The sequence below is a fragment of the Chrysochloris asiatica genome, unplaced genomic scaffold, assembly GCF_000296735.1.
Source record: "Chrysochloris asiatica unplaced genomic scaffold, ChrAsi1.0 scaffold00004, whole genome shotgun sequence".
In the NCBI taxonomy this organism is placed as follows: Eukaryota; Metazoa; Chordata; class Mammalia; order Afrosoricida; family Chrysochloridae; genus Chrysochloris; species Chrysochloris asiatica.
Genome location: NW_006408522.1, coordinates 19,206,133 through 19,230,920, shown reverse-complemented (window position 1 = coordinate 19,230,920; position 24,788 = coordinate 19,206,133). Strand labels below are relative to the sequence as shown.

Below are 24,788 nucleotides of genomic sequence, written 5' to 3'. Positions count from 1 at the left end.
ATATATATGCTGGTGAACACGCAAAGATAAGTCTCAGATCCTAAGCCCAGAAACCTCAACCTGGGATTCACGTGTGAGTCAAAACTCTTTGCTAATGGATTATTCACAGACACACACAACACACACACACGCACACACACAAAGACACTGGTGAGGGAGACCTTCACCTATCAGGCAAGAACCTCTAGGTTCACTAGTAGGGTCAAAGTAACAGGACTTCTTTGGTCTAAAGTTGCTTTGCCCACCTTAATAGAGTCCAAGCACTCACCTGGGTATACAGTTTGAACCAATAAAGAGGTCATAGTGGCATGATGAATAATGATGAAAAGAATGCTCTAGAGACCGGGTGAACAACCATTCCACAAGTCATCTAAACTATGACCTATATGCAGAGCCATCTGCAAATGACTCATCCTAGCCGATTCAGAGCTGATGTCTGCATAAAAATAAGCAGTCTGTGTACTGACTATAAAAGTCATGATGTTTCCAGTCTCTCTCACCATTCAGTATAAATTTTAAAAATTGGATTTATTAATGGAATTGAAATTATCTGTCAGCATTTTTAAATGATCAATTTTGGCTTTTTTACAAAACTTAACTTTAGCTCTTCCTTGTTTTGCTGTCCCTCTGCTCTTTGCATATGTACATGAGTTATTAGCAATATGCAGGTATTAAGAGCTAAAGCAAAATGATGTTCAGAGGATGACCAAAGAAAATACTTTATTTTGACAGAGCTATAGATGAGGCAATATTTTAAAATTGTGTTTGGATGTGAACAGTTTTTTTGTTTGTTTCCATTTTCTATATGCTGTTTAAACTGATCAATTCATTTTAAATGATGGGATAAATATATTAGTTATTTCGAATTGCATACATGAAACTAGGCAAGGTCGATATCCATTTGAGCTAGAAGACTGACCACACCCAAATTTGTAACTAAGGGATTTTGTATGGAAACTGAAATGTTAAAAAGGAATTTAAAATGAGTGATAATCTTCCAGGTGAGAAAACAATCATGTATTGAGCTTTAAATTTATTCCTTTACATATAAGGAATGTGAGTCCTGGTGTGGCACTGTGGGTTAACGCGCTGGATCACAAAGTCAGTTCCAACTGCAAGGTCAGTGGTTCATGCTCACCAGCCGTTCCTTGGAAACCCTATATAGGGTCGCTATAGGTCAGAACCAACTCAACGGCACATAACAACAACAATGTACGGCTTAGCTACTAAAGTAACTCTACTGGTTCGAAGAAGTTTTCCCAAAGTGCACCATCTAAAATTCCGATTTTGTTTTTCTCATTTACCTCTGGTAGTTGGCACTTTCCAGAACACCTCCATTCACACACAGCAAATTGAGATACATAAACCAACAAAATAACGTTTATGGTTTGAATGACTTAATAGTTTGAAGTTTATTTTTAGCCACTGAAAAGTGGGCAGTCACATTTTCACAGTTCACGAAAGTCTCTCTGTGCTACCAAATTCACACATAAAATACAAAACTTCTTTCTCCATGGACAGTCCTACCAATTTTGCCTCTCAAATGTTCACAGTTCCAGGAAATACACTCTCTCATCAAAATCTTTCTTACTAAACAGGCATCTCTGTCAGAAGTGTCTTAATTTCTTATCACAGAATTTTATCCACACAAGGAGTGATAAATAATTCATGTCGCTACCTCTTTGTTGTGTGTCCCTAAACTGCACAGAGCTGGAAGGCTGACAGCTGTGTCAGGACAAGCACCAAAGATCTGACATGACAAGTGACTAACAAGTTTCTTTCAGTTCATAGTGAAAGAAGACAATGCCCAAAGTGCAGAAAGAAATCCTGAAACAAAATAAAACTGCTTCTTTCTTTTTACCTAAGTGTTTGCTATGAGCTTATTTCCAATCCACAAGTCCTGGTCATTTTATAGTACTGCCCAGCCCCCTTTATTCCTCACACTCGCTTGGCCATTTACGCCTGGCCACGGATCAATATGAGCAATTCTTGGAGAAATACGATGTCTCCATGACAACCAAGCCACAAATTCTCAGTGGAAGGCAGTGAGACCAGTAGTGAACTCTCAAGAGGTTTCTAGGCCTATAAGGCAAGATGTCTTAAAATGCAGGAATGGACAGAGGGAAAAAGCCAGAGTAATTCATCCTTTATTACCAGTATAATGATGTCCGATGTATAGAATAGTAGTCACTTCTTAAGTTAGGATTCTTTATCAGCTCCTACATTTTCTTAGAAATCCTTCTGTTTTGATATATCCTTGTGTTTATCGTAATCAGATACAGTATACACCATATCTGAATCCCTCACATGAAGGCAAGATTGAAATTTATCCTCCTTGTACAATGGTATTAATAGGACAGATTCCCACCACAAACAATGAGCATTTACTTACTTAAATCAAACTTCACTTGATTTAGCTGCTGGACAGAAAACTGTTGATGAACATAATTTAAAATCCTAGTCAAAATGAGACGATTTTAGTCAAGACTAACTGTAAGTTTTAAATCATCTTTATGACAGAAATTTTACATGATGACTATCTTCCCCTTTCAGAGTGAGGCCAATCTAAGCTTACATTTTTTCCTTTCAGTATTATAGTGAGAGTGGGGTTCATTTGCTGTTTCAAAATTTCTGTCACTACTAAAAAGACCATTTCTCAGTTCCATGGGATGTTAAAGCAAACAGGAGTGTTGTTAGACCGGGCACAGAGCAGCAGTTCATCTTTTGAGGAATCCTGGTGGAGCAGAAGAGACTGAAATACAATGCCACAGTCACTGGGTCTATAGGGGTTCCAAGATGACTTAGGGGACCTGACATAGATTGCAGGCTACACCTTTCACTGAAAATTAAATCTCAGTAGCTCTCCTCCGGGAAGGATCAGGGGACTGTTTGCAGCTGCCCCCTGTCAGGGAAGGCTACAAGATTTGGAAATCTCTTAACTAAGCTGACAGGTCACAGAGAGGATGAATCAAACATATGATACATGGATCAACACACAAAGATGCAAGAGGATAGAGAGTGCACAGTAGCCAGATAAAACAGGAAAGAAAAATGGTAAGCGTGTGAGGGGTGGTATTTAACTCTTTCACTCATGGTAATAAGGTACCTTAGAGCACCTTGTGGCTTTGTAGTGGTCCAGGGATGCCATTCAACTTTCATATGGCTTTAGAAAAATGAATTCGTTATCTTGACTGGGCATACTTCAAAACAAAACAAAAACAGAGGCAGAACCCCACACTTAAATGCTTCTGACAGGATCATTCCAATATATTTCTGCCTGGTTTTTTGTTTTGTTTTGTTTTGTTTTTTTAAAAGGCAAACATAAGCAACTTTAGCATAGGGTGGATTTTATTGTGTGAGGAAGAGTTGCCTTTTTCTTTTCTTTTGTTCTAAACAGCTGACAACATCCACTACTGCCATGCAAAAAATACTTATCATGGTTTGCATGTGTCCTGCTTATATTTAGGAAGGTAACTAGATTTGCAATGAAGATGGCTGGGTTCTCTTTTCTCTCAACTCTCTACCTTCACTGGACTCTCCTGAAGATCTCATTCTGTGAAATATTTAACATGTTGCCATTTCCCCAGGTTTGAATCTCTGTCTCTATTAACCAGTTTAGCCTAAAATTGATGATAATGAACTAATAGTGTCAGCTTCCCTTTGCAGTCCTAAAGCCTTTGTACTTCCTTGGACTGAATTCTTGATGAAAGAGGAAAAGATAACAGCTCCACGCTGTGACCCCTGGAGGTGACCATTAATTTGACAGTGCAGCTGCTAAGAGAAAACAGCATTACAATGTCCTCTGTCCCCACCCCCTTCCAAGGACCCCAAAGCTGTGTCAAATTTATCATTTTATACTTGACTATTTTTAAATGGCTTTCACCTGGACTCTCAGACTCTTCCAAGACACATCTGTCAGGCATGTCCTCAGTGTCTTGGAAGTTTGCCGAGTTTGAGTTGCTGTCATGCTTGACCAGACTGACTGGAGCTATTAAAAAAAGAGAGAGTGGGGAAAAAAAAAACAAAAAACAAACAAACAAAGAAAAGAGAGAGCAATGAAAAAGCAGCAATAAACACCATTAAAACATTTCCTCCTAGTTCCACAGATCTTTCTAGGGACACACCAAGTAAACACAGAGAGTGGGGGAAAAAAAAACAAAAAAAAAAACAAACAAACAAAGAAAAGAGAGAGCAATGAAAAAGCAGCAATAAACACCATTAAAACATTTCCTCCTAGTTCCACAGATCTTTCTAGGGACACACCAAGTAAACACAAATAATAAATTGGAATAAAATGTATCCTCTAAGTATTTATTGGCAGACATGTAATTAGTTGAAAATCTATAGATGTGACTTTATCTTAGAAGAAAAATAAGTTCATGGCATCAGCTTAAAAGCTACAAAGTTAACAAAGTGATCCCTTTGAAGTAGAAATCGTATTTTTAATGCATAAATTTCAAACAGTATAGTCAATTAACAGCAATAGGACACAGAGACAAGAACATCAGGCTAATTAGAAAGACCAGCTCAACATTGGTGCAATGATTCCTTTATCACAGAACCACAGTTGATGAACATTTTTCATTAAATAAAAAGTAGGGTGCCAAGCTCTATAAAACTCAAGTCCTATAAAAAGTACATTTGGAAATGTAAAATGTGTATACAGAAAAGGATAAGGAGGACTGGTGTTTTGAATACAAGGTCTCCAGACAACTTTTATTGGCATATGAACAGAAATACAGGAGTCTCTAATTTCCCCTAAATATATTACAACCTCAAATTTTGTCAAAGAAACATAAAGTCAAATATCTTCATTTTTCCACCAGCTACAGCCCTTGGTAAATTGGTATTTCCTTTAGTAATGTATTTCTGCATTACATTTGTTCTAGATATGATTTTTCAGGAAAATGGGCACTGACTGCCTTCATGAAAAACTCAGTGAAAAAACAAAGCAAACAACAAAAAAAATCTTCCTATATCAGATTAAGACACCTTGATTTGCCTGAAGCCAAGCACTATAAATATATATATACTACTAAGTATGTGGACTTTTATCTGTCAGAATTAGGTGCAGTGAATTCTACCACCATCTCTTAATACCTTGACTACATACACATATTATTTATAAGTCATAAATGAAATGGACATACATGAAATACTATGTGTGTTGGCATAGGGAGTGGGACCGGTCATTGTTACTAAACATTCATTAGGAAGCAAGAGAGCAATGCAAAGACTCAGAAGACTGTAACTTCACACATCTGCTAAGTGACACAAAGGAGACCCGCCCAAGGTCCAAAGCAGCTACATTAGTAATGCTCACATCTCAGACACTGCTCCTGTTTTAATGGGGTGCTCATAGCTTTGCAATCAGAGCTTACAGGCTTTGTATGCACATTTTTCAGGAAACTAGTGAAAAATCATTCTGGTCCGAATTAACCCTTCAATCATTTCACCAAGTCTCTCTGTTCTATGGAAATGTGATCAAAGAGTTAAAATTCACAACTTCTTTAAAAACTTTCTTTTGTTTGGAAATAAGCTAGGGCAAAAATGTGCATGACATTTTTATTTTACGTGAAAGAATCCCATTTTTAATTTTGCACATCTGAATTTTTGTGGGGGGAAAAATGTGCAGGTTGGGGCCATTTTATTCAGTTCTGTGAACCCTGCATATATCCTGTTCCTGGGTTGTCAAACGCATTCTTTACAGATTTACATAATGAGTGACAAGTGTATGATGCAGAAGTACCATGCTAGATGTCCTACTGAATAGTACTATTGGTGATTTAACTGATCTTTTCATTAGATTTCTTTGGTTTCTTGTTGAGGATCAATTCAGACCAAGAAAGCATATTTTAAAAAGGTTGTGTGAATTAGTCTATGACTTGGAAGGAAAATAACTGTACAGAGACAAACCTGAAGTCCTTTTGAACTATATGATTTAAGTGGTTATTCATGTAATTGTCTTTAATTGCCCTCAGTTTAAGGCATACATACAGATTATTTTTGAATCCATAAATTTTTATGAAATGTTTAAGAAGGTTACTTAAGTGCATCAAAATTGCATCATATATATCAGTCATTACTTCCCAGTATGTTTTAATGATTTTTATCTCTGTATATCTTATTTATTAATTTCCTGCAATATTTACGTTGGTAATTTAAAATAGGGAATGAATCAGACAACTAAATTTCATACTAACAGCTTTTGGGCAAATGCATTACATGTATTATTAAATAAAGCTTTCTTTCAGAATTTAAAATTTTCATTTATTCTTTTCTTATACAAATATTTATTAATCAACAAATACTTGAAAGATCCTACTCTATATTCAGAAGACTCATAGAGGAGGAGGACATAGAATTAGAACTACCAGGTCAATGCCTACAGCCCTTTTTAGTGGTCATAATCCCAGGATGAATTGTCATCCCAGTCTTCTCCAGAAAGTTAGATGTAATTTTAGGCACATGATTTTGTTAAACTGAAGTTAGTAGGTACCATGAAGCTATGTTTTGTTCCCACCTTGGAATTTTAATGGTATGGCTTGTGTCTTTGGGGACAGTGGCTGTTCCTCAGATATTTTGTTTAGTTATATTTTAATTCCCCAATTTGAAATGATACAAGATGTGTCATTTTTACTGGGTGGTCTATAGGGCATCCAATTAAGCACGTTGTAGAAGAAATCCCTACATTCTGCCAACTGGGAACAAAATACGTTGGAACAGTTAATTACTGTCATTCCATATTGTTGTTGGTGGTGGTTTTTCTGCTAGGCTAATCCTTGCAATTGTTCTTTGGGTGTTTGCTGTTATGTTTCATCATTAATTCTGGCATGATGTGTGACCAAGACTTCTCTAATGAATCATTTCAAAAATGATGAAATCAACAAATATTGATCTAGGGCATATGATAAGTAAAGCTCTGTGCTAAACAGTTGTTGCTGTGTTAGGTGCCATCGAGTCAGTACCCACCCATAGTGACCTTATGCACAGCAGAATGAAATACTGCCTGATCCTGGGCCAACCTCACTACTGTTGCCACGCTTGAATCCATTGATGCTGCCACTTGGCCTATCCATCTCATTGGGGGTCTTCCTTTTTTTCTCTGATCCTCCACCTTACCAAACATGGTATCCTTCTCCAGTGACTGGTCCCTCCTGACAATATGTCCTAAGTATGAGAAATGAAGTTTGGCCATCTTGGCCTCCAAGGAGCACTCTGACTGCACTTCTTCCAAAACGGATCTATTGATTCTTTTGGCAGCCCATGGCACTTTCAATACTCTCCTCCAACACCATAACTCAAAGGCATCAATTCTTCTGTCAAGCTTTTGCATGCATATGAGGGTATTGAAAATACCATGGCTTGGGTCAGGCACACCTTAATCCTCAAGATGGCATCTTTGCTCTTCAACACTTTAAAAAGTTCTTGTGCAGCAGAGTTGTTTAATGCAATACGTCGTTTGATTTCTTTAGTGCTGCTTCTGTGAGTGTTGATAGTTGATCCAAGAATTCCTCTAAACAGTTAGAGGAATAATGATAATAAGTACATTTAATGTGTCCTCATAAGACTTGTGATCTAGTTGAAGTACAGGGAAAAGTAACTAGTATGAGTATTAGAGGCAATATTTCATTAGTGATGATTTCTGGGAGTACTGAGGAGAACTCCACAGCAGTACGGAAGTCTGGATGTGAAATCTGAATTAGATCTTGTTGGAAATGTGGGAAGACCAAAGGGATCTCATTCAAGACAAAAGAAAAAGGTTTGGATCTGGGAACATCCAAGGAAAAACATTAGCCTAGCACCACAAATGTATTTGTTAACAGAATGCTGCTGGAGACTTTGGTATGCATTTTTATTGAATTATTCTTATATGTCTCTTTGAGCTTTCCCTGAATTGCTTTTGTGACTAATTCTTCTCACCTGTAGATGTTAGCTGCAGACAGGTTTTTTTCTGTTGTTGTTATTTTTTCTCTCCTTGACTTAGTCAATAATTTGATCTTTACTGATGGTGGACCCATTTATCACAGTAAGTTGTCCTTTCACCATACATATTGACTTTTATTTATCAATACCAAACTCCATTTGTAGCTCATCACTAAATTTCTTGGATATTTTCAGTAGTTTTTGAAGATGCATTTTAGAGCTTGGCAGAGAGATACTTTTGACATCAATATACTGCAAATGGTTGCTAGACTCATTTTCATGACTTAAATTCACCTGTTTAATTCCTTTTTAATGGATTCTGAAATTGTCCACATTTTGGGGTGAGGGACAAAGAAGACAAATGCTTGTTCACAGTCCTTCCACTGAAGTATGTAAAGCGATTCCATTTACTTGTTACACACCAAAAATATTGACAATGGAAATGTTAGTTTTGTAAATATCTTTGCAATATCTTTGACATTTAGAATGTGGGGGCAGGGCTGTATATATGCTTTGCATAGATTTGTTGAATTATGATGCTTTAAACATAGAGCCTAATTCTAGATCCCAACTAAATGAATGGCCCAGCCCATGGCTATGTGTAACCAGAAGTTGTTATACTAAATATGTTGTTGTTGTTATGAAGTGCCATTGAGTCAATTCTGATCCATAGTGACCCTGTATAGGGTTCCCAAGGGGCAGCTGGTGAGCTTGAACTGCTGACCTTGCAGTTCAAACGGCTTTGCAGTCTGGCGCATTAACTCACAGTGCCACACCAGGACTCCCATATTAAATATAGGAAACCCAGAATATTGCATGTTGTTGTTGTGAAGTGCCATTGAGTTGGTTCTGACCCATAGCCACCATGAACAGGGTTTCCAAGGAGCAACTGGTGAGCTTGAAATGCAGACCTTACATTCAAGCTGACCTTGCAGCCCAGCACATTAACCCACAATGCCACCCCCGGACTGCAGTCTATTGTATAGACAGAGTCTTATAGAAGAACTTACTATGAAAAAAAAAAAAAAAAAAAAGCAGTGATGGGGTCATCTGTGTCTCCATGTAATGCTACTCCACCCCTTGTATTGTCTCTTTGGTTTCAGTCATATTCTAAAAATGTCCTCCTTTCTTAGCATCTCTAGACAGACAATTTTAGCTGTTAAAGGTGACTAGGCCTAGGTAGCAATCAGTTTCATGAAATATTCCCCCACCTTGTAAATGAGAATACCTGTTGTAAAAAGAATCTCCAACTACTTCCACAAAGAACAGCTAGTTCTATGGAGCTGACCCATTATACTGGTACATACAAAGTCCATGGAAAAAAACCCATGTCATTTACAGTATGAGTAAAATCTGCAGTTCCAAGTAAAAGTTTCAATAAAATTCATGAAAGGTTTAAAAGTAGATCCCCTCCATCATATTCATGGGCTTTTTGGAAGTAAGAGAGATGTTTGTGGGACAATCATTAATAAAAAGACAAAACAGTTTGAAATGCTGGTCAACTGAAGCAGAATAAAACACTTTAGTGCCAGATAAAACTCACATAACAAATCGTAAGTCCGTCGTACTTAATGGTGAGAAAATGATATTTTTTTTTGTATTTACAGACATCACTAACTACTCAAAGACAGCTTAGGTTTATGAAATGTATAGGAGAATTCAAAGACCTGAGTTCAAATCTTTTAGATGAATATGGTAGCCCAAATTGATCACTGTTATGCTGCATAATTTAGGTTTCCTTTCAATCCGAAGGAGATAATAATAACAAAAATCTTTCTAGAGGTCTGAAAGAAGGAAAATTCCATTCAATTCAAGTAGAAGTAAATAATATTGTAATGTCAACATCACAAGCAACACCAATAAATTTTAAAGGAGGCCTAATCAGTGGACATATACTTAAGGTGATGACAACAAAGAAAGTGCTGTTTGAAGAGATTCCAATTCAGTTTACGAAGTGGCGTCTCTCTACAGATGTTTTATCAAGAAAATCTAGCTAGCTAAAGAGCTCAATACATATTACCTCTACTATAAGAGTATCTAATGAGATAAACAAGAGAAAGGACCTCCTCATTACATTTGAATAGCAAGAGCTAGACTTACTTCGTTTTCAATGTGGACAGGAAACAAACAAAAAAGATGTTTAGAATTAAATATCTAATCCTTCTTTATGACTAAGTAATAACTTTTTTGTGGACAGGATGGACAAAATGAGTTCAGATTGGACTTATGAGTGCTGGCCTTTTTCCTGCAATTGTAATCAGACATGGAATAATATGTCTGGTTAGTATTTTCTGCTATGAACTAGTTTAAGGATAATCTACTTTTCAACTGGTTAGGAAATTAATGTTCCAAAACACCGAAAAGAGTTATCACTATTTTAATATCCTTAACTAGACGTAGAGAAGTTATCAATTTAAATATTGCTTCATACACACAGAAACAGACCAAGGGTACCTAACACATGGGACAGATAAACATGACTGAGACAGAGATATTGACCAAAATGTTTCTTAATTCCTCTCAAATATAAAAAAATGTTTTATTATCCCAGATGTTGGAGTAATGGGCTGCACTGGTCAGACTGATAAGCAAGCAACTACACACTTGGCCTAGTATAAGGCACTTGGAATTATCACCAGCAATCATCAAAGGGCTGAAACTGCCAACAAGAACTTTTAAAAATAAAAAGCAACAAAAAGATTCATTTCACTTTGTTTTTAAAAATGCAAGGTCAGATCTAAGGTTAACAGCTCAACTATATCCAAATACCTCTAACCTTTTATTAATACCACGGGGGAGTCTGCATAAAGAAGGAGCCTCTTCCTATATGCCTCGTTTCTAAATGGAAAATAAAAATTCTTATTGTTAGGATCTCAAATGTATACATTAATTCAAAGTAAAAAAAAAAAAAATACAATTTCATTATAGAGATAAACTTCTGTCTATTTCTATACAGAGGGACTGTGTTGTACTGGAAAAACATTCAATTACTAAAACTGCAAAGATTGGATTCTCTATCTCATTCATTTGTCGAGTACTGTACTTCATGTAAGTAAAGAATCTAAATGAAGGACCGAGTTAGTCCCAGCTGGTTTTGCTCCTTTTTGTATGTAAATCGGGGACATAAGAAGTCATTTTGGCTTAGCTAGCCCAGGCATGGAAAGCCACCATTCACCTGTCAGTTTGTTGTCTGCAGTAGTTTGTATGTCACTGTAAATCTGGAATCTATGCCACTGGTATTTTCAATACCAGCAGGGTTACCCATGATGTACAAGTTTCAGCAGTGCTTACAGACTAAGACAGACTAGGAAGAAGGACAGGTGGACCACCTGAAGTGTTCACAATTGAAAACATAATCAATAGCAGCCGGGAAATGATCAGATATAGTGCAGGAAAATGAGTCCCTCAGTTGGAAGGCACGCAAAAGACAACTGGCAAAGAATTGTTTCCTCACAATGACATGGATGGAACAAAGCTTTTGAGACCTTCATTACCTGATGAGGCATAACTCAAAATGAGAAACAACCAAATTAATATCCATTAATAATTGGAAAGTGGAAGGTACAAAGTCATCAAAAATGAAATCGAACCCATAAAGATCAAGATCCTAGACATTGTTGTTGTTGTTATTAAATGATGTTGAGTCAGTTCTGATACATAGCAACTCTATGTAGGGTTTCCAAGGAGTGGCTAGTGAGTTTGAAACTCCAACCTTGTGGTTCAAACCGACCTTGCAGTCTTGTGCTTTCTCCCACAGTGCCACACTAGGACATCCTAGGCATTAGTGAGCTGGAATGAACTGCTATTGACCATTTTGTATAAATCATATGGTTTGCCATCCGAGGAATAACAAACTGAAGAGGAATGGTATCACAGTCACCATCAAAAGGAGCACTTCAAGATTTATCTTGAAGTACAATGATAGGATAATATTCATACTTGTACAAGATAGACCAGTTAATACCACTATTATGCAAATGTATTCACTAAACACTAAAACCAGTGATAATGAAATTGAAGAATTCTACCAATTCTTCAGTTTGAAATTGTTCAAACATGCAATCAAGATGCATGGAGAATTACTGTTGATTGGAATTTGAAAGGTGGAGACAAAGAGGAAGGATCAATAGTTGGAAAATACAGCCTTGGCGATAGAAACAATGCTGGAGATGACATGATAGAATTTTGGTAGATGAATGATTTATTCATTGCAAATACTTTCTTGCAAGAACATAAGTGTTAACTATATGCATGGATATCATGATATGGAATACGCAGGATTCAAATTGACTACATCTGTGAGAAGAACCAATGAGGTAGTTCAATATCAGTCAAAACAAGGCAAGGGGTAGACTGTGGAACAGACCACTAATTGCTTACATGCAAGTTCAGGCTGAAACAAGAAAATTAAAACAAGTCCACAAGAGCCAAAATATGACCTTGATTTATCCCACCTGAATTTAGAAACCATCTCAAGTACAGATTTGATGCATTAGACACTAATGACAGAAGACCAGAGAAATTGTGGGATGACATCAAGAATATCATATACAAAGAAAGCAAAGGTCATTAAATAGACAGGACAGAAAGAAAAGTCCAAAATGGATGTCAGAAGTGACTCTGAAACTTGCTGTCCAGCATACAGATGCTAAGATGAATGGAAGAAATGAGGAAATAAGAGAACTGAACAGAAAATTTCAAAGGGCAACTTGACAAAACAAAGTAAATCATTATAATCAAATGTGCAAAGGCCTGAGGTTAGTACACCAATAGGGAAGAACATGCTTGGCATTTCTCAAGCTAAAAGAACTGAAGAAAAATTCAAGCCTCAACTTGAAATATTGATGGATTCTGTGAACAAAATGTTGAATGATGCAGGAAGCATTAAGAGGAGACCTAAGGAATACACAGAGTCACTGTACCAGAAAGAATTGGTCACTGTTCAACCATTTGAAGTACAATCATATGATCAACAACTGATGATGCTGAAGGAAGATGCTGAAGCTGTACTGAAAGCATTGGTGATAAACAAGACTCCAGAAACTGATGGAAATACGAATTGAAATGTTTCAACAAACTAATGTAGTGTTGGAGATCCTCATTCAACTATAGTAAGAAATTGAAAAGACAGCTACCAGGCCAACTGATTGAAACAGATCCATATTTATACCCAGTCCAAAGAAGGTGACCCAATAGAATACAGAAATCATTGAACAATATCATCAATATCACATGCAAGTAAAATTTTGCTGAAGACAATTCAAAAACAGTTGCAGCAGTACATTGATAGAGAGCTGCCAGAAATTCAAGCCAGACTCCAATGAGGACATGGACTAAGGAATATCATTGCTGTTATCAGATGAATCTTGGCTGAAAGCATAGAGTACCATAAAAGGTTTGTTTGTGCTTTATTGACTACATAAAGGCATTAGACTATGTGGATCATAAGAAACTATGTACAACGTTGTGAAAAATGGCTATTCCAGAACCCTTAATTATGCTCATGAAGAACCTGTACATAGACCAAGAGACAGTTGTTCAAAAAGAACTGGTTTAAAATCAGGAAAACTGTGCATAGGAATTGTATCTTTTCATCATATTTATTTAATCTTTATGATGAGCAAATAATCCAAAAGCTGAATTCTTATGAAGAAGAATGTGGCATCAGGATTGGAGGAAGACTCATTAAGAACCTATGGTATGCAGATGACACAACCTTCTTTGCTGAAAGTGAAGAGGACTTAAAATATTTACTGATGAAGATAAAAAGTCTCATCCTTCAGTATGGATTGCACTTCAATGTAAAGAAAGTGAAAATGCTCACAACTGGACCAATAAATGACATCATGATAAATGGATTAAGGATTGACTTCATTCTTCTTGGATTCACTATCAATACTCATGGAAATTATTGTTGTTAAGTGCCATTGAATTGGTTCTGGCTTATAATGACCCTGTATACAGTTTCCAAGGAGCTGCTGGTGGGTTTGAACTGCCAACCTTGTGGTTCACAGTCCAGTGCTCATCCTACAGTGGCACAAAAGGCATAATGTATTAGGCAACTCTGGTACAAAAGACGTCTTTAAAGTGTTAAAGAGCAAATGTGTCAGTTTGAGGACTAAGGGCTAAGGTTTTTTAGTTGAACCAAGCCATGGTTTTTTCAATTGTCTCAAATGGATGTGAAAGTTGAGCAAGGAGTAAAGCATACTGGGGAAGAATCAGTGCATTTGAATTATGGTGTTGATGAAGAATATTAAAAGGACCATGGGTGGCTAGAAGAACAACTAAATATGTCTTAGAAGAAGCACAGTATGAATGCTCATTAGAAGCAAGGATGGTGTAGACTTTGTTTCTTGTATTTTGAACATGGTGTCATAAGGGACCAGTCCCCAAGAAGGACGTCATGTTTAGAAATATGGAGAGTCAGCAAAAAAGAGGAATACCCTCAATGAGCTGGACTGATAGTGTGGCAGCAACAGGTATGGGAAAGACACTGGTCAGGGCAGTGTTTTGTTCTGTTGTGCACAGGGTTGCTATGAGTTAGAACCTAAATACCAGCAACAACAGGATGGAGAGACACATATTGGAATTTATGATGGAGACAGAATGTGTATGTGGGAAATGAGAGTAACATAGAATGATGTAACTGTTTTCTCTCTTTCTACTGTGTTTTTTCACTCTAACCAAATAATTCTCAGAAATATGGAAGAGAAGTCTGCCTAGAGTATTTTTTAGGAGGTCCTTCCAAGTGTCATTTCCTTGGCAAGCAGTGTTATAAGAGAGAAGTGACAAGCAGCATTTTTTTTTAACCTCAAATTAAAATAATTTTCATAGCTCTGGTCTCTGAACATAATGAATAAATTCAGAGAGTATGGTTAGAAACGGTCCCGGAAACATTACTAAACTACCTTTAAAAGTATTCATCTGTAATTTAATAAAGAAGAGAATTTCCAGTTGAAAGAAATAAACTGATGAAATTAGCAAGCTCAAAACCCAGAAGCATAGGAAATAATTGTACTTTTCATGCAATTTAGGTTCTGAAAAAAGTCATTTGGATTTTCCCCAAAGAACCCAAATCCTGTGATAAAAATGAAAATGAGTTAATTTTCCTGTTCAGAGGTTCAAAGAAATATTAAGTTAAAAGCAGGATTCGATTCCAAAGAAGAAAGCAAATAGATCCCAATATGTTGACAAATTGAAAAACAGTCAATAAAGGGAAACTCTAAGAGGAATTTATAGTAAACTTTCCAGCTTACTTAAAAAAAATTCAGAAGGTCAGGAAAACAAAAGGGAACCTTCAATCCAAAGAAATTCAAGCTAGCATTTGAGGATAAAGATGAACATGATTTATATATGAGCTTAAGATAAAGAATCATTGCTTTATTGAATCAGTGGTAGAAAAACTGTCAAATGGCACTAGCATTGGAATTCATAAGAGCAGCAATGATTCTGCAGGTCAAGCCAAAGACAACACCATCAGCGTGAGGAGAATGGTTGGCAGGCAGTCCCAAATTCCCAGCCGATAACTGTTTCTGTCTCCGGGGATAACGTTTGTCTCAGATGATTAGTCAAGTGTCTGAGTTCTTTCAACTCCTACATAGGAAATGGAATATAAGGAAATCAAATGATCTAGACTGTACCTTCATTTTCTAGTTCTTTGTCAACCATAAGAAGGCTGCATAGAAGAAAAAGTCTATGTTACTGTATTTTTGTCTCATTAGATTTAACTACAAAGAATGTAATTTATTTTTATTTGAATGACATCAAAATATGTTGTGATACTTGAAAAGTTGCTGAAATTGAATGAAAGGCATGTCTCAATGCTAATAATGTACTTTACCACTGAAATATAATGTAAGTAGTAGCAAGAATCACTCTCCCAAAACCCACACTCACAACATGCACTCACACCAGGTATAGAAAGCATAGGTGAACTGTCATCACTGACTATTCTTAAGGTTATACATAGAAAATGACTCTCATTTCAAAATAGTAATTTTGCTGGGGGATAAGAAATAGAAAGATGGTTTCTCAGATCTTCAAGGTGCATAACTGCAGAACACTCGATATTTGGATTAATCTATAAACGAGATTTTTGCTGTTATTGTTTGATGTTATTAAGTTGGTTGCAACCCATAATGAGCCTCTGCACAACAGAACAAAACACTACCCAGTCCTACACCATCCTCACAATTGTTATGCTTAAATCCATTGTTGCTGCCACTGTGCCCGCAATATCTCCTTTAGGGACTTCCTCGTTTTTGTTGACCCTCCACCTTTTCAAGCATGATGTCCTTTTTTTTTTAAGTTTTTATTGTGAATTATGTGATAGTTTACATGGGAAAACATTATCTTTACATTCATTTTTACATTCATCAGAAAATCATCATTTCATTGCAGTGACTATATTCCCCTGCATGCAGCATGACGTCTTTTTCCCGGGACTGTTCCCTCCTGATAATATGTCCAAAGTAAGAGAGACAAAGTCTTGTCATTCTTGTTTCTAAGCAGCATTTGGGCTATATTTCTTCCATGACAGATTTCTTCTTCTGGTAATCCAAGGTACTTTTAATACTCTTCACCAACACCATAATTCAGATTAAGCTATTCTTCTGTGATCTTCATTGTCCAATCATAGGAGACAGTTGAAAATTCCATGGCTTGGGTCAGGCACACCTTAGTACTCAAACTGACATATATGCTCTGCTAACTTCAAGGAGTCCTGGTGTGGGTGGCACTGTAGGTTAATGCTCTGGACTGCAAGGTTGATTTGAACTAAGTCAGTGGTTCAAGCTCACCAGGTGTTCTTCGGAAACCCTATATAGGGTCGCTATGAATAGGAACTGACTCAACAACACTTAAAAACAACAACCCCAAGGACAACAGTATGAAACGATCAGGTGTTCTGTGGGAGAAAGATGAGGATTTCTGCTCCCACAAAGCTTTACAGCCTCAGAAATCCTATACAGGATATCTATGAGTCGGAACCAACTCCACAGCATATAAACAACCAACCAAACAACGCTTTAGAAAAGTCTTTTATGCAACTGTTGTTGTTTTAAGTACCATCAAGTTCTGTCTCATAGTGACTCTGTCTAGGGTTTCTGAGAAGCAGCTGGTGAGTTTGATCTGCCAATGTTGTTGTTCAAACTGACCTTGAGGTACAGAGCTTATTCTACAGAGCCACACCAGGACAGCTGCAACAAATCTAGAAATAACATTAGTAGGTAGTATGGAATCTTATTTTGATACTAGGTGAGCAAGTAGGATCTATAAATATAAGATGTGACAGACACATTAAAAAAGGAAACAAATTTTATAGAACATATACACATGAGTAAACATAATCTGGGAGTACTGTTGCTCTGTAAAATAAGCACTGGACTATGAACAAACATCAAGGTCAGCGGTTACAGCCCACCAACTGCTCTTCAGAAGAAAGATGATGAGGTTTTCTGCTCCCTTAAAGGTTTGGAGACTTCAAAACCTTATACAGGGGTGCTATGAATTAGAGCTAACGCTACAGCACTTAATAATAACAACAAATACAGTCTAGTGAGGCTTTTAGAAAGATATGCTCAATACAACAGAAATGTGAGTATTTGGTAACAAATAAATAGGAAACAAAGGGTTAAAGACAGATATTTCTAGATAGAGAGCATAAAACAGTTGCCTAGATTAGTGCAAAATACTCCTCTTAATTTATTTTATAAATAATTTGGAAGAATACATAGTAAAATCTCTCTGGGTGTAGATAACATAATGTAGATATGAAATGTAAGATTGATTAGATAAGTTAAATGAAATAATTGTAAAGCAGAATCAATGGAATAAAGATTCCATACACATAAGTTCTGGAAAACACATTTAAAGGAAACATGACCTACTGTATATGCAGCAAGAACATCGTTCTGAGCTGTCATTTTTTATGACTCAGAGATATTGGGCCAATGTATCAATGTAAATAGATAACAGTTGGCTGGTGCTTTAGTAAGGGGATGATCAGCACAATACAAAACCCTGTCTGAGAGTCAGAAAATCATCTAGTGAACCATGAGGTCTCTGCATGTGTACCATTGTATGTGGATTTAGTCATAGTACACTATGCAGGCTAAATGGAAGTTAGGAGGTCAGTCAAAAGGTCTGGGAGAAGAGGGGCTTGGGAATGATGGTAAAAGGGGGCTTCAAAAAATTAATAGAAGTTTTTCATTTTCTTTTAGCTCCATTTTCCACGAACTTTTGAAGCCCCTTGCATGTACGGTGTTTATGTAACACCAAAATATTCAAAAAGAAATTAGGAAGATGAAGACTAGTCTGAAAGTAAATCTGAAGAAGGGCATGACTGATATTGTAAAACTACAAAAAGATATGCATCATTTTTTCACTTCCTATCAGTTCCTCTAAACCCGCAAGATGATTATACTATCCTCTTAGTGATGCTGTAGGGTAAGTGCTAGACTACTAGCCACAAGGTTGGCAGTTCAAATGCACCAGTCCCTCTATGGGAGAAAGTTGAGGCTTTCTGCTTCCACAAAGATGTACACTACCAGAAGCTCCATACAGGGTTGCAAGAGTCAGAATTGTCTCAATGGCAGGTGCTTTGGTTTCAATTTGGACCTTCCCTTACTAGAGTGATTCCCTATCTTAATTGACTGATGACAGGTAGCTCTCTCTCCATTCACTCTAAACAAAGACAAGTTACACCCCTAAACCATAGATCTGATCATGCAACTTCTGTGCAGAAAAACACAGAAGGATTCTTAATCCAGTCATCAGTGGGTGATTCCAGAGCTATGGATTTCATTCAAGGCCTTTCATGATACAATCTCAACTCATATTTAGAGGACTCTCACTTAGACTTTGGAGCTGTTCTCCTAAAATACTCCTTATTTCAGACTCTGAGATCATACAGTTGAGCTTGTAGATCAACTCATTACCCCTTGGTATAGTCTTTATTTTCTGGATCAGTGCCTTTGTTTTTGCAGACTCCATGTCTTGAGAGAATCTCTTACACCAATCTCCAATTCTTCCCTTACCAAAATATCAGTAAACCAGGCACTGTGAAGTTGATTCCTATTCCTGTCAACTCTGTGTGTGTCAGAGTTAGAATTATGCTCCATCAGATTTTCAATCTCTGATTTATTTTTTAGAAGTCAATCACTAGGCCTTTCCCCCAAGGTACCTCTGGATGGAAACTATCTTCCAGCCTTCTGATTAGCAGCTGAGCTTGTTAACCACTTGAATTGCCCGTGTTGTTGTGTTGTGTGTTGTCAAGTTGATTCTGACTCATAGCAATTTTATAGGATGGAGTAGAATCACCCCCTTGTGATTTTCTAGGCTGTAATCTTGTCAGGAAGTCCCGGTGTGACATTGTGGGTTAATGTGCCAGACTGCAAAACCATTTGAACTGCAAGGTCGGCAGTTCAAACTCACCAGCTGCTCCTTGGAAACCCTATACAGGGTTGCTATGGGTCAGAACAGACTCGACAACACTTAACAACAACAACAAAATCGTGTTTGGGGAGTCCTGGTGTGGTGCTGTAGGATAAGCACTAGACTTCAAGGTCAGTTTGAACAGCAAGATTGGTGGTTCAAATTTACCACCTGCTCCTCAGAAACCCTATATAGGGTCTCTATGAGTTGGAACCAACTCGATGGCACTTAGCAACAATGCGACCATCTTATTGGGAGCAGGCAGTCATGTCTTTTCCTCGCACAGAGAGACTGGTGAGGTGGAATTGTGACTCTTTCAGTTAGCAACTGAACACTTAGTCACTGTGCCACTAGGGCATATATACTGACTCTACTACCCTTTATTCAAAGCTCAGCGCATATACCAACTTTTTCGTTGTCTTCATTAATCTATTAATTAACATAAATCGTTTATCTCCTGCAGTCTTTGCCATTTTATTTGGCTTGTGTTGAACTTGTGTATCCCCTTCTTTGGACCTACCATCTAACTACTTCATTGGGTATACCAATGTAGTTGTTGTTCTTGTTGTTAAGTGCCATCAAGTTGGTTCAGACTCATACTGACCCTGTATAGAGTTCCCAAGGAGCAGCTGGTGAATTTGAACCACCAGTCTTGCAATTCAAACCAACTTTGTGGTCAAGTGTTTATCCTACTGTACCACACCAGGATTCCAGTATACCAACAGGGAAGGTAAATATTGTAGAATATCCCAAATTTTGAGATTTATATTAACATTGACTTTGCTTTTCTACCATAGAACTTCTGCTGCCGCAGACAGAAGACTGAGCTAGAAGAGTCACAGAACTGTTCCAGTGTGGCAGTTTCTGTCATCCTTGACTTGTCTCAGACCATTTGAAATTCATATATAGCATACTTGCTTCACAAATATAATGTAATGCTTTAGAATAAACACTAGACTACTAACCAAAATTTGGCAGTTCAAACCCACCAAATATTTCTCAAAAACCCTATACAGGGTCACTATGAGTCAGAACCAATTCAATAACACTTAACCAACACAACAACAAACGCCACAATGCTCACATAGAATGTTACTTATGAGCATTGATGGCTTACAAAGTCTATTTGTCTTTAATGAATAAGAATATTTGTCAGGTGGGCCAAGTTGAGCAAAATCTCTAGGCTGAAGCATCATTTACACTTTCTTATCTTCCTTCTAAGAACTTTATAAAATAAAACTCAGGCTTTGAAAAATATGATACCTACCCCCTATAGTAGAGGGAGAATTCACTGATTCCCACTCTCTTTTCCTTGACCTCAGAAACCATAAAGTTAAATTTACCCTAGGGATTTCATTTCTCTGAATTCAATGTGCAGGCATAAAACAAATTTTGTTCTCAGAGGACATCCCATTTTTGTTTCATTAGTTCAAGGAAAAGATCACTCAATTTTTAAAGCATTTGATTTGATCTTGCTATGATTCATACGATCTAATCTCCACCGACACACTCTATATACTGAAATGTATTTTATAATATAAAATGTGCCTCTGTGGACCCCACGATGGTGATACCTTCCATAAAGTACTCAAAAGTTACATTATGGACATGTAAGTCTATACAAGATAGTCAGAAATAGACAACAATGATTTATTTTGGTGAATTTCATACAGTTGTTGTTCTATCTTCTATTTGCAAGATAGATTTTTTTTCTTCCTATGAAAAACAAAATGCTACCCCAGGAGTGAGGAGAACGCTCTTAAAAAATTTCCCCAAATATGAGGTCTAAATTCATTCTCATTCTATTTCACACATTTGTATTCTCTGTTTCACCATCTTATTAATATTTCATTCTACAGAGAAGAAAGTGATAAAAATTTTTATTAAAGCAATAAGGGAAAAAATTTAAATGATTCGTCATAATTTAATTAGATAAAATGAATTCTTATGATGTTAATGTAAGAGCATGTAGGAGACTATAATCTCTTAAGGAATACTGAATTATGGAAACATGATTTTTACATAATAGAACTATTTAATTACATTAAACATTAATTCTTCTGGCTCTATTATTTCATATGCCTTTTTATTTTGGTTCCTATGCTTTATGTCTCTAAATCTTTCCATGGAACAGTTAACTTATCTTAGAGGGTCTTCTCATTCTACTGCTATTGTTTTTTACCCCTTTCTATGGCCAACGTTCTAATTCCTACAGTAGCTATCTATATCTATTAACCATGGTCACCAGATTTTGCATACAAATTCCCTGCCTATGAATTAAAGACCACATCGACTTACAGTCCCTAAAAATAAAAAGGGAGAGGAGATTTGGATTAAACTGTTTATTTCTTTGTCAAATTATCTTTATTATTTACTTTCAAAATCCTAAGGAACTTAGATAGGAAGTCAACCCAAGCACAGCACAGCTGGAGTCTGAAAAATGATTGTTCAAACAAAGAGGAAGCAGTTATTTCTAGGACATTTCTTTCATATTTCCTGCAGTAAAGAAGTTTTCCAACTTAGAGGCATTCATTCAGTACAGCTAGAGTGGAGAGTTAAACACAAATGCTTTAGAAGTCTATTTCATTGACAAATCTAAAACACAGGTCAAATTGGCCTTATTCCAAGAATTAACAGCCCCCCACCTTCCTCCTTCCCATCCTGTGGGACAGAATCTCAGAGATTCCAGCTCACATATGGCAGAAGACCCTGGCTTCAGTCAGTCAGCTAGTTATCCATGGAAGTGGCTCAAGGCTGACACTCAGATTGACTGGTTCACACTAATTTACTTCACACAGATTCCATTTATCTCCTAGAAGATCCCCTGGCAGCAGCTTATAATGGCATATCCTAGGATGCCTGCCTGCATGCGTTTTTAAAGCGGCAGTGCTTGATGAATCTGAGTCCAGAAAACAGTTCACAGATTGAGGACTAGGTGCAATCAGAAAACATCAAGAGGCACAGCTGGGTCTTGGTGGCTTGCTTGACTGGTCTAAGCAGCTGAGCATTAACTGTGCCTGCTTTTCTGCTAGCTGCCCCCTGTCACTGGGACAAATCAGAGAGCCACGCCTGTTTTTCTTCACCACATTCCTTCCAATGGCAAAGCAAAAAGAAAGTGAGTCACAACCAAGTATGGTGCACAGCTGTAGAGAAAGCTGATTTGACCATTTAATGTTTGCTCTTTAAAGACTATGAAATTACTGATCTAGGTAAAACCACAGCTGACAGTTCTATGTTTAGGATGCTGGAAATTTGGGTTAGATAAAATGTAATCAGAAAAAGGAGGTAATGAGAATTCCAAATGATCTGATTTACTTTCAACAATGCGGTCCTTAGAACTAGCTGCGATGATGTGATTGTGAAGTTAAGGATCTTCTAAAGGAAGGGTCCTTGACTTTATGCTTACTTTCTCTGGGTCAACTAGAGTTTTTAGGGAAAGACACACAACCTGATGTTGTCAAATCCATTCTAAATTATAGTGACTCTCTAGACAGACTGAAGTCCTTATGGGAGCCAGCAGTCACCTCTTTCTTCCTCAGAAAAACAACTGATAGGTTCAAAGCTGAAACTTTTTGGTCAGCAGCTGAGTACTTTAACAACTGTGCAACCAGTATGCCCCAAAGACACATTGGTGGTGGTGGTGGTGGTGGTGGTGTGCTGTGGAGTCGGGTCTGACTCACAGCGACCCTGTACAGGGTTTCCAAGGCTGTAAATCTTTACTGGAGCAGAACACCTCAACTTTCGCTCACGGAATGTCAAACAAGTATAAGCAAACAAGTCACTATTCTCTATACAATATTTGAGAAGTGTGGAGAATCATTAAGTATTCTTAAATTAGGGCATGCAACACTGAGACTCCTAATAGTAACTCATCAGAATCCAAAATCAGAGGGAATTGAGGAGGTCATTTAATGGCACTGGAGCAAGCAGCATTGAATAACAGTCCAGTGGCAAATCTCCCAAAGTAGCGACAAAGCACATTTAGCACTTACAAGGTTAAACACTTGGCCACAGTGGCTGGTTGATGGGGGAAAAAAAAGTAGGATTAAGGTTTTTGCATGAGCATGACATGATCATGTTGTCTGCCTGCTGTCTTAAGCTTTGAAAAACAGCTAGGATCATCTTCTTATAAGCTCCAACTCAAAGATGTTTAAGCAGTCCACAATCCAATTAAACAGGTAAATAGAAAGAATAATCCTACAGAGCACCATCATCATGTATTTTTCTAAATGAAAAACAGCATAATTGCAGGTTACACAGCTCCTTAATCTCACATTAAATCTAATAGATTGCTGATTTACACTGAGCATGCCAGACCCAGCTTTCTATATTGGTGTGCTTAATTTCAGGTCATTATCCTTTATTATGTGACTTGTAATCCTTAAAGCCCATGATTGTGTCTGGATATTTGGCAAGGATTGTACTTGGCAATTCAGGGATTCTGCTTCTAAGAGTGATGGTTTAATTGAATGATATAGTATGATTAGATATTGAAAGAATTACATATATTGCTCTTCTTTTTTCTTTCTTGGATAGCTTCTTATAAGAGTTTCCTTTGACAAATGTTTAAGATTAATGTTCAAGATTAGGTACCCTGTTGAAAAAGACAGCTTTGAGAAACAAAAGACTAGTAGGTGTGGTGCTGTAGGATAAGCACTTGACTGCTAACTGAAAGATCGGCAGTTCAAACACACAAACCGCTCCTTGGAAACCCTATACAGGGTCACTTTGAGTCTTAACTGACTCAGCATTGCTTAATAACAACCATAGGTTGTTATTAACGTAGGGATATTTACCCATACAAACAAATTATTGGTTCAACCTTAAACAGGTTAACATCAATCAAGTTATTTCTTTGTCTCAGATTTCTCATTTAAAAAAAAAATTGTATAGATGATGGTGTCTACCAGAAGCATGGAATTCTGGTGTGGCACAGTAGGATAAGCACTGGACTGACAACCACAAGGTTGGTGGTTCAAATTCACCAGCTGCTTCTTGGAAACCCTATACAGGGTTGCTATGAGCCATAACCAACTAACTGATGGCACCGTGGGTTAATGGATCAGACTGCAAAGTTGTTTGAACTGCAAGGTGGGTGGTTCAAGCTGAGTAGCTGCTCCATGGAAACCCTATGCAGGGTTACTACTATGGGTCAGAATCAACTCCATGGTACTTACCACCACCACCAATGAGCCAGAACCAATTCAATGGCACTTAACAGTAGCAAACAACAGCCAGATGCTTGGAATTATTTTTAAAATAAAATAAGCTAAAATAGGCAAGTGCTTGGACTACAGTTTAGAAAATAGTAAAACACAAATGGTGGTGATTATGTGCCACGGAGTTGGTTCTGACTCATAGTGACCCTGCATAGGGTTTCTAAGGCTATAAATCTTTATGGGAGCAGAAAGCCTTATCTTTTTTTCCCC

The 24,788-nt window shown here is 37.2% G+C and overlaps 1 protein-coding gene across 1 annotated transcript in view; it reads right to left on the bottom strand.

Annotated features, from left to right (window-relative positions):
• The window catches only part of WDR72 (WD repeat domain 72), a 300,638-nt gene that overhangs the window by 4,519 nt on the left and 271,331 nt on the right, over positions 1 to 24,788 (bottom strand). The window contains exon 19 of the mRNA XM_006831859.1: positions 3,884 to 3,988. Within this exon, the coding sequence (XP_006831922.1) occupies positions 3,884 to 3,988 (105 nt within the window). The remainder of the gene's footprint in view (positions 1 to 3,883; positions 3,989 to 24,788) is intronic.